The 15,902-nt window shown below is 41.1% G+C and overlaps 1 protein-coding gene across 1 annotated transcript; it reads left to right on the top strand.

The window, feature by feature from the left end:
• The first annotated feature begins 1,384 nt into the window (after positions 1-1,384).
• On the top strand, positions 1,385-9,700 carry Serpinb2 (serpin family B member 2). The gene is made up of 7 exons (XM_070028614.1): positions 1,385-1,552; positions 4,105-4,224; positions 5,354-5,482; positions 5,961-6,078; positions 7,825-7,967; positions 8,584-8,748; positions 9,296-9,700. Exons 1-7 carry the CDS (start codon positions 1,385-1,387, stop codon positions 9,698-9,700), a joined length of 1,248 nt encoding a protein of 415 aa, XP_069884715.1.
• Positions 9,701-15,902: the final 6,202 nt, after the last annotated feature.

The following is a 15,902-nucleotide window of genomic DNA, read 5'->3' as shown; positions in this document are numbered from 1 at the left end:
GTGATGGCTGCTCCTTGTTGGGGAGCTGCCCCCCGCCCCCATCCCCGCAGCCAGGTAGGACCAAAGCTGGAGACAGTGAAGCTGATCGCTGCCGGCAAGCCTCCTCCCATGGGGCCCAGCTCTCCCCGGCTGTTCTTAGAAGCCACTGCTGCTGTGTGATCTCTCTAAACAGATGATGCCTATCAGGGTGGGTTGGTCTATTTAGGCGTGTTGGTAATTGTAAGGTATGTTTTAAACTGTGATGATAAAAGAAATACATACAATTAAAAATAGGATAATTTGCCAGTCACATGTGTGTGCTCTCTCTCTCTGTCTCTCTGTCTCTCTCTCTCTCTCACACACACACACACATGCACATACATATGCTCACTTGGGTTTGTCCAAGCGTCTAGTTACACAGTCCTAGGTCACAGGTGGTAAGTTGAGTGCATGTGTGTCCTTTTTCATCTACCTGTTCCTGTCCCTGCACTCCTTCCTGATGCTGACTTTCCGCTGGTGAGTGGGGGTGACAAAAATGGGGCCCCAAGAAATAACTCCCTGTGTAAGAAGTTCTTTTGTAGCAAGACTGTGGTAAGTAGGGTGTGTGCACACAGTAGCTTGGTAAAGAGCGACCCTTAAACACAAGTCTAACCACTACTAGAAAGCAGATTGATTATCTCCATAGAAGCCAAGAAGAACATAGGTGTGTTTGACGTACATTTGTGTGAGAGTGGGAGAGAGGAAGACAGAAAGGAAGAGATAGAGGGAGAGAAGGAGAGAGGAGCAGGAAAGAGGGAAGGAAAGAGTATGTGTGTGCCCATGGGTGTAGCAAAGATGTGACAGTTGGGGTTAGAGGTAGCTTACTTGATTCCAGCTCCCAATCCTGCGCTTTGCAGTTGATTGACGGTGGCCATTCAGTTTGTTCCTTTGTAAACACTTTGTAAACAGTAACACTTCCTTGTCAGCCTTTAAGCAAGGATGAAATGATTAGTTCAAGAAAAGTGTGTGGAAACATTCTTGTTAGATCGTAGGAAGTCAGTAACCGTTGTCTATTGTTGGTATTGTCCATGTTCTTGCATGAAGCACCAGGAGGTGTCCCTACCCATTATATGACTGTTCACTCTGCCTCAGACTGGCTATGAAATTTAGAGGGCCTGGGTGAACAATAGAGACACATGGCCTTGGGAATTGCAAGAGGGTGTCAGGAGCGTCCTGCGCCCAGCATGAGCATGGTGGTGGCGTGGTAATGATCTCGAAGCTCTTTGTCTCCCGTGGAGGAAGAACAGGGAAGGACCTCTGGGTCTCCACGGGGGACAGCCTCTATCATTCTACGGATCCCCCCCAAAAGTGATCCTATCTTTTACAGCTGTTTTCCCTTCCTCTTTGTTCCTTCTAGATTGAGACCATGGAAGATCTTTACGTAGCAAACACCATCTTCGCCCTCAATTTCTTCAAGCATCTGCTGAAGACAAGCCCCACCCAGAATCTCTTCTTCTCCCCGTGGAGCATTTCATCCACCATGGCCATGGTCTACCTGGGTTCCAAGGGAAATACTGAGGAACAGATGGCACAGGTAAGCTCTCATCGTTAAAGCCTGGTAGGACGGAGGGATTCCTGTTAGGGAATTGCTCGTGTCTAGTGCTCAGGTCATCCTGACTCTAAGGAACTAGCTATCACACAGTGCTGATGATGCACCAGCCCTCACAACATCAGTTCCTGAGACTTAAATCTATAAACCAATGAACATCTCAGTGGTAGAGAGTAGAAGCCCTGTCTGAGCTGATTATTCTACTAATGTGAGAATCATGATACTTTTAAAAAAAAGTATCACACTTTGAAGGCTGAGGCAGGAAGATGGAAACTTTGAGGTCAGCCCAAGACACGCAGTAAGAAACTAAAAACAAAAACTCCCACTACTGAATAGATGATAATAATATCATGTTCATACTTTTATTTGTGGGGATAAGGATGAGACTGCGGCTTGAACTCTTAGCCTTTTACTTGCTAGAGAAGCTCTTGAGTTGTGCCCTGAACTTTTTTGCATTATTTATTCAAATGTGGTCTGTTGTTTTCCCCTGGCTGGCTTAGACTATAATCCTCCTATTTAGGCTTCCTGCATAGCTGGAATGATGTGTACCACCATGCCAGTTTTTATTAGTTGAGATAGGTCTCATGGGCATTTTCCCCAATCTGACCTTGAATGAATCCTCCCAAAGAACTAAGATTATAGGCATGAGCGATCATACCTGGCCAATGTTCATACTTTTTACATTGAGTGTTTTTCACACTTTACACTACTTGGTTTTGCAAAAAAAAAAATCAATGGACAGATGTGAATATTGGCAGCGTGATTTAAACACCTTGATCTGGAACTGCTATCTCAGGTTCTTCCCATCCACCTGTGCACTATGGTAAGCTGGCTGTGGCCAGTCCACTCCCAGAAACACCCTGGAAGGCACTACCCAGACCATCAGGTCAGTCATGTCCACACAATGGGGCCTTGTATTATGTATGGCCAGTCTTCAAGGTCAGGGTGGAAGGGGTGTGGAAAAGCATTGTCTGAGACATCTGTGCCAAGGCCTCTGCCTGTCCTCCTGGCTGAGTGGATCCTTTCTCAGACTGCTGAACTGCTTCAGTTGTGCAATTCTGTATACCCAGGGGATGCACTCAGCACATTTAACATTCTCGTGGGGACATCTATAATTAAGATTCCTTTGCAGTCACAAGCATAAAACATTAAGACGAAATGCACAGTGATTTTGGTCACACCAAAATGCCCGTGGCTGATTTCTGGTTTCCCATGAGAATTGTGTCTGAGTATAAATACATCCTTGTCCAGAACACTGTGACCCATTTCAGGTGGGCCTCCTTTGAAGTAGGAAATTTCACAGGGAGAACATTGGCCAATCTCCCTGCAGGAGGACAAGGGAATGACAGATCACCTTCTGTATTTGTGGCCGTTTAAACACTGAGGCTTACAACAAACCCCCTTGCTCAACTCTGATACTAGCAGTGTTTTGAAACACTCCTTCCCTTTACATTTTCTCCCTTGAAAAAAACCATGATGGCAAGCTGTGTTGATTACCTTAGAAAACATCAAGGTTTAAAGTTTTTAAATATAAAGAATCAGAGACAATATATTTAAGGACAAGTGCTCAATGGGGGTGTTTTAGGTTGTTTAAATAGACTTTAAAAAATTGAATTCATTGGTCACTCTGGACAGAGGTAGCTTTTCTATTTGTGAAAAATACTGAGAGAACTTGAGGTTATGCAAAGATTTTGAATATTCTTATAACTCTGTGGCATAAGCAGATTTTAGAATTAAATGACCTCTGTGCTTAACAAAACAAGAAGAAACAGATGTTTCTTGCCTTAGAAGAAAAACCTGTCAGTATCTGTCATGATTTTGCTGCTTCCTAAATGTGTGAGACATTGAGCCTTTCTAATTCTCAGTTTTGCTGTATATAAAATGGGAATGAAGATGTAAAACTTAAAAGTTTTAAGGCTGGAACTAATGCTTACAACACCCAGTAGCACTGGCTATAATAATAGTCAGTAAATATCAGTGACATGGGCCTTTTAAATAAAAACTTCTCAGATTTATTCACATAATACAATATACTCTGATGTCAATGATGTGATTGATAAACTCACTTTGCTGTTGAGAAAATTAGGAGTAGAGTGGACTATCTTGTGGGGATAGATGGAGATACGTGGAAGGAAGGAAGAGAGGGAAGGAGGGAGGGAGGGAGGGAGGGAAGAAAACAAAGAGAGAAACAGATATGATAATGTTGAAAGGGGTGACCTTGATCAATATGTACTGCATTCATAAACTGCTTTGTTCAATGGCAATTCTTTCGTACAATGGAAGATAACATAAATAAAAAGAATTAAAAAGAAGCAGATGGTGTCAATCTGTAGAGAATGCAATGAATACCTCATGTGGATTTCTATAAGGGAAGTTTAGATTGGTTGACAATTCCATATCATATAGGAAGAGTAACTTGTGTTATTCTCCATGCATATGAGGCGGGGAACCAGACACAGGCCCATCCAGAGCTACCTCTTAGCCCCTAGTTTTAAGTAAAGTGGTTCGGGGTCACCATTCTCTGATTCTGATTATAGGTGCTTCAGTTTAACAAAGTGGCTGGCTATGATGTCACCCCCAGAACGCCAGAAAACTTCACTGGTTGTGACTTCATGCAACAGATACAGAAGGGAACTTATCCGGATGCTATTTTACAGGTACTGGGCTCATTTGTTCTTATATTATTCCTGGAATCTTCTTTTTTTTCTTCAAAAAATCAGAGTGTTAGACCAGGAAGCCATGCAGCATGATTTCTCCCATTGGAAGAATTTCCCCACAGAAAAGCAAAGAAAATTGAGATTGAAGCCATGAAGCAAACATCATATGGTCAGCGGATAGCAAAGCAGAGCCAGACAGAGCCCAGACTTTAGTTTTTAGCTGAATCTTTTCATAAATTCGATCACGTGTCTCTGTCATCAGAAATAGATGTAATGCGTTATTAAATGATCCTGTGCTATAGCAGCAGAGAATATTAGAATTCACATGTATGAATGAAACCATCTAAAGAGGATGGTGAGGAATTGAGGAATGTTGAAGGTCAGACCTCCTGACTATATCAGAAGTCATAGGGCCTCAAATCAATCAATCAATCAATCATCAGTCAGTCAGACATCATCTATCCCAAGCATATATTCCCTTAACTATCAGCCACACATCTACGTAGTAACAGCTGGATAAATCCAGACGTGCTTCTATTCCTAACTCACTTCCACACAAGTTAATCATAGCCCATGATTATTATGAGATGTGGCCCTTAATTTCCTTCCTGGACACAGTAATTCCCCACCCACACATCACCCGGTGAATCATGGGACAGTGGAAGTGGGTGCTTCTGCCACGTATCCTCTGAGCCTGGAGGGCTCTGTCCTCTACTTCAGCCCAGGGCACCAGACTGAGCCCATCTCTCACAGTGCGCACGGTGCCTGGCTGAGTCTTGGAGTTCCCATTCACTAAAGCCTGGCTTTTCCACTATATTGCCTGCTTTGGAACATAGGCTGTTCTGGAAGCCTATGAATGTGGTTAGGTAATATTTCTCCTAGTTTAATGAGAATGTCATCACTGACAAATGAAACTCTATTTTTGATGTGTACCACGTGATTGAAGATATCTGTACATCATGAAGTGATTTTCATCATCAGTTTAGCACATCTGCACAACTAGTTAGGTATGTATAGAGATGGGCAAGGACATCTTACAGTCGTGTTAGGGGCAAGTTCTTGTTGCTCAGGGAATGTCTTGTTTAGCAGTCTTTTGTTATAGAAAGGGAATTCTTTTTTCCGGATTCAGGCACAAGCAAGAGACAAAGTGCATTCCTCCTTCCAAGCGCTCAGCTCCGCCATCAACACATGCAGCGGCGATTATGTTTTGGAAAGTGCTAATAAGCTGTTTGGAGAAAAGTCTTCGAGATTCAAAGAAGTAAGGGAAGCCTCTCTGTGGAAAGGGGGAGGGGGAGGGATGGCCAGATCACCTGCCAAACACAAATTCATGCAGCAGAGTCAAACTTCGACTCAGGCTCCCTGAGGCTAGCCTTCTATGGCCACGGTCCCGCTGTCCGTTTCTCCCCTACCTGTCACAGATGTCCCATATACAGAGTAATAAGTCATGCTCCCACAGCCACCCTTCTCCATAGAAAATGTCTTTGCATTGTCACTCAGCATCTAGAATGCAGACAACGCAAGAACTGGCAGTGGGAGTTGGGGCAAACATGGTGGGAAGGGAGATAACTGAGAACTGATAATCTGCCATACTTCCTCCCCCAGCCCCCACACAGACAACTTCTGTCCAACCTCTACCTCCTGCCACTTAGCCAGGACTGGAAGCCTGTAATCTACCATCCCCACTGTCCTGTTCCATATATGTTCTAGGTAACATTTGGCGTTTTCTTACTTTAAAGGAATACGTGGAACTCTGTAAGAAATATTACTCCACTGAACCCCAGGCGGTAGACTTCCAAGAATGTGCAGAAGAAGCAAGACAAAAGATTAATTCCTGGGTCAAGACTCAAACCAAAGGTAAAATCAAGGGATGATTTCATTTTACTTAGAGAACCATGATGCATCTTTAACGGTCCTTGAAATCAGTTCTCATCCCTTTAAAAGAGCTATCTGGTTGAGAGTTCCTTTCACTCATTTAACAGGACAATTTTTTAAGTATTTAAAAAATTATTTTTTTTAAGTAGTTGCATGAAGGATTTCAGTTCCACAAGCCAGACTGTGAGTACAGTGTGCCTTTTAAAAAATGATCTTTGAGTAGTTGTACAGAGGAGATTTCATTTAACAAAACAATTTATGAATACAATGCATCTTAATCAGCGCCATCCCTTTTAACAATCTCACCCATTCCCCACTCATTTTCACATTCTCCTTAACCTTTGTAGAAAAATACATGAGGCCCACAGATAGAAGATTGACATTCAGCGCTTAATTACTCCTATTCTTAGATATTATTATAGTACAAAACACAAAAAGAGGTAGAAGCCATTAAACACAGGAAGTAGCAGTGTGGAAATAAAACCAAAGAGAAAAGAGGCTTGACCTTGAGTTGCATAATTGATGTAAGCTATAAGAATACTGGCGATGGAGGAGGGAAAGATAATGGAATTACTTAAACTCTTTCTTTTCTTTTACCATTCAAGGCTATTATGCTGCTGCCAAGTTCTTTTTTAATCTTTCATAGGCATCTGTTTCCCTTTATCTTTTTTTTACATGAACTCAAATTAGATATATTATTTACTCATTACTATTGAGTTCATTCATTTAGTCAACAAATAACACATGGTATGTGGCAGATATTAATTACCATCATCATTACTACTGATATTAGCCATTTATTTCCACCAAACTGTGGTTGAACTTTGGTAAATTGAGTGCAATTCTTCGCAGTAGGATTTTTCTGAACTCTGAGATGGATTTCTAATAGAAATCACTCTGCTTTGTCTTCAGTCAGCAGTGGGCATTGTGCCCATAGCAGAAGTAAAAATGGCAAATGCTACTATCAGAGATTCTGCATTCTAGTTCAGAAGTTCTGAGGATACATAAAATACATCTTAGAGGTTATGATATTAAAGATTGGAGGCTCACTAAAAGTAAACTTTTGCTTAAACCATTTTTCAGAAATGCGGACCCTCACAGCCATTGTTTCTGAGAAACACACCCAAGTCCTTCGCTCCCTTTCCTGTGTTGTCCTGGTTTTTGCAGATTGTTTCACCACTGGTTTTGAAGGTCTCTTCTTGTACTCTAAAAACAATCCAGGCTAGTTTTTCCTTTCTCACCCATTGTGCCTGTACTCTTCCTAGTTTACATTGATGATAACTTATAAATGTTTTGAAAATCCATTATTCATTTCTTCAGATCTGTAAGCTGTGTAGACCAGACCATAGAAAGACCAAGTAACATGCAGAAAATGCCGTTGTCATGTCTGCTAACAAACACTTTCACTTCCTTCTGAACTCAGTATTATTCAGGCAACTGAAAAACTGAGCAAACAATATAATATACATGGAAGTAAAAACATCTCTCTTTCAAGTGTGACAGTGACTTTATTATTTAAATGCAATTTGTTTTGATTTTCTCTAGAATTTGACAAGCCTTCTGAGGAACCTATTCTAATTTTACAGGTGTTTTGTGCCAATCCAAATAGAACTGAAAGACTAGTCTCTGCAATCTGGCAAATGTAGATATTGAGTTTGATGCCTGCTTGAACCAAGAAAGCAGAACCTTCTTGATTACAAAGCCTAAACATACATGTGTTTTCTTTAGGCAAAATCCAAGACCTGTTACCTAAGGGTTCTGTAGATGAAGAGACCAAAATGGTTCTGGTGAACGCTATCTACTTCAAAGGAAAGTGGAAAACACCATTTGAGAAGAAACTACCTGGGCTTTATCCTTTTCGTGTGAGCTCGGTATGAGAAAATAAAAAAAATCATTTTTCTAATAGATATCTATGGCCTTAGACAAGGCAGAAAAGTAAGAGACATCCCTCAGAGTCTCCTATATGACTTGCTAGTTATAAATTATGCATGTTGGGTATTGACTCTTTCAAGCTATTGACTATTTCTCAGTAATGGCCTAAGAGATGATATGAGTAGAGGTGAAGACTATGGATTTTTATCATTACGTATGTCTAGATTCAATATAGGCTCTACTACTTATCAGCTATTATCTTACTCATCTCCTTTGTATATCATATTCACTCTGAAAAGCTAGGATACCATAATTAATATATAATTTGAAAGGCTGTTATTAAGTATTCGATGAGGTTTACCAGTGTTTCGGTCCCATAGCAGGTATTGAGCAAATATTTTAGTGGTAGTTATAATATGATGATACAACTTATTAGATAATGAATATAAAATTTAAACAAATTTAGCATGCGCACACTAAGGAAATGCAAATATTTTGAGTGATTCGTTGACTCTAGAGAACACATGTTTTTCAAGATTGAAAGTCAATTCATTCTCTTGTAAATCGCTTGACATCTTGGAATTAATTTTCATATTTGCCTTTCTACACTTTTAGACTCAGAGTGTGCCTGTGCAGATGATGCACCTGCGGGAGAAGCTCAACATTGGATACATAGAGGACCTCAAGACTCAGGTTCTGGAACTCCCATACACTGGAGATGTCAGCATGTTCCTGTTGCTTCCAGACGAAATTGCAGATGCGTCCACTGGTCTAGAGTTGGTAAGGCAGTACAAATCCAATAGTTTTTTTTTGTTGTTGTTTTTTGTTTTATTTTGTTTTTGTCAGTCGTGGGGCCTGAACTCTGGGCCTGGAGACTGTCCCTCAGTTCTTTAGCTCAAGGCTAATGCTCTACCACTTGAGTCACAGCACCACTTCTGGCTTTTTCTGCTTATGTGGTGATGAGGAACTGAACCCAAGGCCTCATGCATGCAAGGCAAGCGCTCTACCACTGAGCCACTTTCCCAGCTCACAAATCCAATAGTTTTAATCTTCTAGAATTCCATTGACTTTTCATGAGATGAATATCTAATGCCTTAGGAAATGATTGACAATTTCTCACAGAGCTATTTGGAGCAGTTAATAACAAATGATGTACCATGAAATGTTGCTCCTTAATCTTAAACATTTGTCATACATACTACTTTCTTGCAAAAACGTGACCAATCTATTAAATTTTTTAATCATGCAAAATGAAATGAAATTTAGGATTGTTTTCCTTCCTTTCTCAAACTCATTGGCTCTTTTGTTTCATTGTTTTAATTTGCAGCTGGAAAATGAGATAAATTATGACAAACTCAGCAAGTGGATCAACCGAGACACAATGGCTGAAGGTGATGTGGAAGTCTACCTACCTCAGTTCAAATTAGAAGAGCGTTATGAACTCAAATCCATTTTGAGAAGCATGGGCATGGAGGATGCCTTCAGCAAAGGCCGGGCCAATTTCTCAGGGATGTCGGAGGAGAACACTCTCTTTCTTTCAGATGTGTTCCATCAAGCCTCTGTGGATGTGAATGAGGAGGGCACTGAAGCAGCGGGAGGCACCGGGGCTATTATGACTGGGAGAACTGGGCATGGAGGCCCACAGTTTGTGGCAGACCATCCCTTTCTCTTCCTTATCTGTGAAACCACAACAAAGAGCATTCTATTTTGGGGCAAATTCTCCTCACCCTAAAACTGAAAGCCCCTTTCTGCACAAGGTTTTGTAGTCTCAGAATTGCTATCTCAAGAGCCAAGTGTTTAGAAATACTTTCAACGTATTTCTGTTCTTTTGGACAACTTCTCTATGCTAACTACAAATTCAGCAATAACTACACAGCTTTCAGTCATAACACAATAGCTCTATTAGTCTTTTGGTCTGCTCAAACAGGATGATATTCATTTAGTTCTTCCTTGCAGAACTTTATTTTATAGCATGAACATTAATTGTGTTATTTATTATTTTATATAGCAGTGGTTTGATTTTTTTACTTATTGTTTACTATTTAATGTGACAAAAATTACAGAAGCAAGTGATTTGTTAAGTTTCCATCTAAGTAAATATATTTGCTTGAGCTGCCAGGGACCACTGGCTCATGCCTGTAACTAGCTACTCAGGAGGCTGAGAGCAGTTTGAAGTCAGCCTGAGCAAGAAAGTCCACTGAGAGGGCTGGGAAGGTGGCTCAGTGGTAGAGTGTTTGCCTTGCATGCTCGAGGCCCTGGGTTCGATTCCTCAGCACCACATAAGCAAAAAAGAAAAAACCGGAAGTGACGCTGTGGCTCAGGTGGTAGAGTGCTAGCCTTGAGCTGAAGAGCTGAGGGACAGTGCACAAGCCCAGAGTTCAAGCCCCATGACAGGACCAAAAAAGAAAAAGAAAAAAGAAAAAAAAGAAAATCTTCTGAGACTCTGATCTCCAAGTTACTAGCAAAAAATCCAAAAGTGAAGCTAAGGCTCAAATGATAGAGTGCCAATCCTGAACCAAAGCTAAGGGACAGCTCCAATAATAGAACACAAAGGTAGAAGTGTATTTATTTGTGCTTATAAATGAAGTATGAGTAAGTGATCTCTTATAATCTTCCATAATAAATGTCCATATGTTATGGGAATTTGTAGCATTATTTGTCACACAGATGTATCTATATCTTCTATGGAATTCCAAATATTTAATAAATAAATGTGTTTACCCTCAACTATTTGTTTTCAGTTATTGGCCTAGGGTGTGTAGTAAAGACCTATTATCCCTTGTTTGTTAGTCAGCTCTCCCTTCCTCTAACAAAATACCTGAGTTCAGTCAACTGAAAATGTAGATTGTTTTAGTGCATAGATTTAAAGGTTGTAGTCTATGGTCGGTAGGCTCTGCAGCTTTGGAGCCAACGGTGAGGCATCTTGAGAAGTTCATAATAGAGAAAAGATGCATACTTCATGGCCAGGAAGAGACCATGACCCATAATTCCCTCCAAGGGCCTAAGCCCAGGATTTGAACCTCCACCCCTTAAAGGTTTCCACCACCCTCTGAAAGCATCAAACTGAGGGTCAAGCCTTTCATGCATGGGCCTTCAGGAGACATGTCAGATCTAAACCAAAGCACCTTGATTTCTAGAAACTGAGTATTATGACTAACTTGTGGGAACCTAGAAAATATAGACAGGATAAATGAGCCAAAGGATATAATCTCAGTCATGCAGAAAGCTGCAATTTTGACTGTACATAGGATGGCTCTGTATGAAAAGGAAAGATGAAGAAATGGATTGGAGCTAGCTGCTTTCTCATAGCAGCACAAGGTGCAGCAATTCCCAACAGTCCCGGTCCAAGCACTTTGGGGAACAAGTGTGTAACCAGAAGGATACTACAGATAACCAACATGTGCAGCATTCCAGACTCAGTGGTCCATGACTCAAGTCAGGACCCTGGAGCAGAAAGTCCAGAGCAGAGCAGATGGGGTGATTGCAAGAGCAGGAGGGAATGCAAGATGGTCGCGTGGCACAAGTAATGGTGATTGCCTTTGAGTAGGTGGGAAGCGGAGTTAACACTGGATCCTGGAATTGCATCCCTAGCTCCACCCCCTGAAATGGAAGTCTGAGATGTTGGTTGGTCCACCAAGAAGGGATAGCTAAGAAGCTACTCTCATGATCTCAAATATCTGCATGGCATCCCAGGTCAATGGCCTACAAACAGTCTAACCATGTGCCATGTGTGACTCTTCTGCTTTCTTCAGGCCTCTTTCAGTGTGAGCCTTCCCCCCCCCCCCAAGATTGATATGAACTCAGGAGGGAATGAGTCCAGGCATATTATGCTGTTACAAAGTGCTTGGTATAGATGCTATTCAATAAATTCTTATTTACTATAATCATTATTATCCTGCATATGTAACTGGTCAAGCTTCTTTCATTTATTCCTGAAAATTAGAGATCTTTTGTTTATTGCATTCTCCTAGCTACTTTAAAAAGATGTGTACCACGTTCTTATCAGAAAAGTGGGTGAGTAGTGACTTTATGGATGGTTTTGAGTGAGTTCTAAATGACCCATCTTTCTAAACGGCCCATCTTTTACTCTCACTATTGTGGTTAAGTGACAAATTCTAGGATCAAAGCCCTTTCCAACATTTGTGCACATAATTCTGATACCTTCAGGCATTCAAAGTTATGCACGGTGAAGTTTATGTCATAATTCTTGCTTGTTGTGAGTTTAATAGTTTCCTTTTATTCTTTTTTGTGTATTTTGTCACATTGAGAGCATTGCTGACAAATGATAATTTTTTCATACATTGTCCTGATCATCTCAGCAGATATTTCTATCTTGCCTTTGTTCTTGGAAACTTTCAGCCACTGCTAGGACTCGATGCTTGTGTCTCCCTCAAAACCTGGTATGCTGACATTATAATCCATCCTACGATGCGATTGGGGCTTTGGGAGTAAAAGGTTAGATTAGGGAATGAGAGCAGAACTCCCACGATGGGGGAGGGAGTACTCATAAAGAAGAGGAAGAGTACAGAGCTTTCTTCCTCTGCAATGTGAAGTTGAAATGAGAGCCCGCGGAGGGCCCCCACCACAGCGCGACCACGGACACGCTCTGCTCTCTAGCTTCCAGGCTTAGGAAGTGTGAGAATAAATGGGGTCTGTTTAGGCCACTCTGTCAGTGGCACTCAATGATCATACTCTACATGGACAAAGGCAAGTGCTATCTACCCAGTTTTCCTTGCCCCATTCCATCTATTTTCTGCTTCTGAATACCTATTAGAATGCAGCTGATGTATCTGGAGAGCATTTCTCTATTTCTAAAATATTTTGAACACCTAATAAACTGTCCAATGACATACAAATATACTAGAGTATGATTCTCCTTCCTGTTGCTAATGCATGTTTATTTCATTTCTATTCCTGTAGCCCTGCTTACATATTATTACCTACAGAGTTAAGGAAGGATATACTTAACAACAACAAATCATACTTGTGTCTTAATATAAGATGTGATTACTTCTTTTTTTCTTCTGTCTCCAAAAGGCAACCTGACACAATGTACAAGCCCATCTTCTTGGTCTGGGCAGTGTATCAGTAAATAGGGTTCTAATCATGTAGAGAAAGTTTGGAGAAAAATGAGCAAAACTTCCCCTGTGTGACTTTAAAGCAGATGACATGACTTCCTGTGCATCGTGTCTACATGGATGCGTTTGATGCAATAGGAGGAACTGGAGCAAGTCGGCTTGCTGAGCAGGGAAGCATTGGGAAGCATCCGGAATGACCGCTGAGCTCCTGTCAGTCCAGGAGAGCAGTCCCATCTGGAGCCTCATGGGATGCTTTTGGCTAAGCAGAGCGCTGGGCTCATGCGTGGATCACTGAGTCTGCATACAAGTCAAGCAGGCTTCATGGAACTTCTGACCACAGGGCTTATTTCCAAGGGAAATTCCCAGGTATCCCTTAGCAGTGGACTCCATGTTAACTTTCAAATAGTTAGCTTTCAGCCAGGAGAGGTGCCTACCTCTATGTGAGGAAAACATGGAAACAGTACCAAATTCATTGTAAATGGAGAGGCTCTTCCTTCCCCTTAATCCCTGGTCCTGCCTCCTCCATGCTTATGCAAATAAAACGATTATATTGCAATTTCTTCTTGAGGGCCCAAGGAGGATGGAGTTAAGGAATGTTGTTAAGGAAAATAAGATCAGAAAATGGTGGATCAATGTTCCGCTGAAGAGCAACGACTAACACATTGGCCTACATCCTCATCTCTGCTGGTGTGGGACACTGACCTGCTCCTCATTGGACTCCCACTCTGGGGTGTACACCTACACTGCAGATAGAAACAGAAAATATCCTGGTCTTGTAGTACTCTGAGAGCAACTGCAGCAGGTGAGCTGTAAAGAATGCACCAGTGATAGCTTTCATTGCATTGTTCATTATTATTCTACTGGTTTTTAAAAAACAAACAAAACTTCACCGGGAGAACTGATGCTAATTGTGGTTAGTTGGCAGAGCAGAGAAGGGATTAAGCTCAGACGGTATGACTGAGAATTTGTCAGTGTTCAGGTCTCTACAAGCAGATGCAAGTGGAAAATGTTCTCAGGCAAGACCTCAACTATCTATCTCTCTTTTCATTTGAATTTCCGGCCAAGGAAAGCCTGAGAGGAAGAGTGTACTGACTTGTAAAAGCTAACTAAACGGTGAGGCGGAGAAGAGGGAGGGGCTATTCTTCAGTTAAAATTACCTAACTCTTCAGCCACAATTTCTTTCTGAAGAAACTAATTGCCAATCTGCTCCAGCAGAGAGAAACAAGGTATTGTAAACATTTCTTTGGTTAAAAATGCTATTTTAAAAAAATGTTTTCCTTTATTGTGGTGCCTAGCTAAATAACTAATATCAAGACTACTCTGTTAAACTCAAGATGGCAAAGACAATTCTCTATCCCTGCGGTGGTTTTCTTTATAGGCCAGAGAGGCTTGACTTTGAGCTGGGGGAAAGTTTGTACTGAAGATTAAGGGAGAGAGGACCTTCATTTCAATGAAGTCATAGAAATTGTTTGTTTGATTGTTTTAAAACCAGGAATTGTGAAGCCACAGTTGAACTCATGTGGGGATTTTCTACCTGTATGTCCATTAAGCAAAGATAAAAGTATCTTATAATAATTGAGCCTAAGCCATACTCACCCTTAGAGAAGTAGAGCTGGAGGCTTGAATTGTGAGCTCCTCATTAATATATGGAACTGATTTGATCGTCTAACTGTCTGACTCCCCAGTGCTCACGATCCTGCTTAGCCACCACTCAGAATGCCAGTTTCCTGCTCCTCCTGGAGTTATTGGCCTTAAACCAGGTGCTCCTTAAATGCGTCCTAAGGAAAAGGCTTTATGGGAATAGAGATGTGAGAAGAGCAGAGGAGAATGTTATCTTCTGATGTGGCTGAAGTAGGTGACATTGTCAATCTTATCATCAGCAAGGCCATACATCATGGGATGGAAGACCAGACTCTATTCATTATTGCTCTTCTGATCCTCTCTCTCTCTCTCTCTCTCTCTCTCTCTCTCTCTCTCTCTCTCTCTCTATTAGACCTCACTCTCCTTCACCCAATTTCTCTATCAAACTCTCAATGACAATGAGCTCCACTGACAAGAACAGTTGCATTAAATTTCAGGAAAATGTGTTTTAACGCTGTTGTTAGTTAGCTGTGTGTTCTCAGTCAGCTTATTCAACCTGATCCGAGCTACTTAGCAGGTAAGTGGTTTTGGGTTAAGGAGACTCCCAGGTTCTCTTCAGCTGTGATATATAAGAAGCAAACTATGTATGATAAGACATTTTGATAATGGCATTACTTTTTCTTAATTTCTTGTCCTCTTTAGGACAGATAGATGACAGATAGATGATAAATTGGTATTATTACTCTTGAAAACTGCAAAAGAGCAGTTTGCTTAGAGACTACTGATTGCCCAGCATTTGTTTGGATAAATTATTTTCTATAACACCTTATCCACAAATTCTGCATCTTTACGAAAGTACTTAGAACTGTTAGATTACATGAATGGCTTAGTGTTTTCTTACAGTTCTTTCTTCAAAAAAATATCAGGTCCTGGCTACTCAAGAGGCTAAGATCTGAACAGATGAAGTTTGAAGTCAGTCTGGACAGAAAAGTCCATGAGACTCCATCTCCAAAAGAACCAGCAACAGTCTAGACTGGAGGCATGGCTCAGGTGGTAGAGCTCCAGCTGAGCAAGCACAGGGACTTGAGTTCAAAGTCCTATACCCACAAGAGGGGAAAGTCAGGGATGTTAAAAAGGTGTTAGAGGTGGCATCCCATACATTAACAATAACAGTGATGAGAATTTTAATGAGACTGAAGATAATTGGATCTTAACTTATCACAAGTAGTTCTGTTATTGTTCTTTTATTCAGGAATTTATTACAAATGAATATGT

The sequence above is a fragment of the Dipodomys merriami genome, unplaced genomic scaffold, assembly GCF_024711535.1.
Source record: "Dipodomys merriami isolate MVZ:Mamm:240054 unplaced genomic scaffold, mDipMer1.0.p SCAF_2, whole genome shotgun sequence".
Classification (NCBI taxonomy): domain Eukaryota; kingdom Metazoa; phylum Chordata; class Mammalia; order Rodentia; family Heteromyidae; genus Dipodomys; species Dipodomys merriami.
The sequence above is the reverse complement of the archived record's forward strand: the minus strand, read 5'-3'. Positions and strand labels throughout refer to the sequence as shown.

Bases quoted from the DNA above. Each gene is read 5' to 3' on its own strand.
- Serpinb2 (XM_070028614.1), top strand. From the start codon at position 1,385: ATGGAAGATCTTTACGTAGCAAACACCATCTTCGCCCTCAATTTCTTC. The intron at 5,483-5,960 runs GTAAGGGAAGCC...CTTACTTTAAAG, and splicing joins AGTCTTCGAGATTCAAAGAA to GAATACGTGGAACTCTGTAA. The intron at 8,749-9,295 runs GTAAGGCAGTAC...TTTAATTTGCAG, and splicing joins CGTCCACTGGTCTAGAGTTG to CTGGAAAATGAGATAAATTA.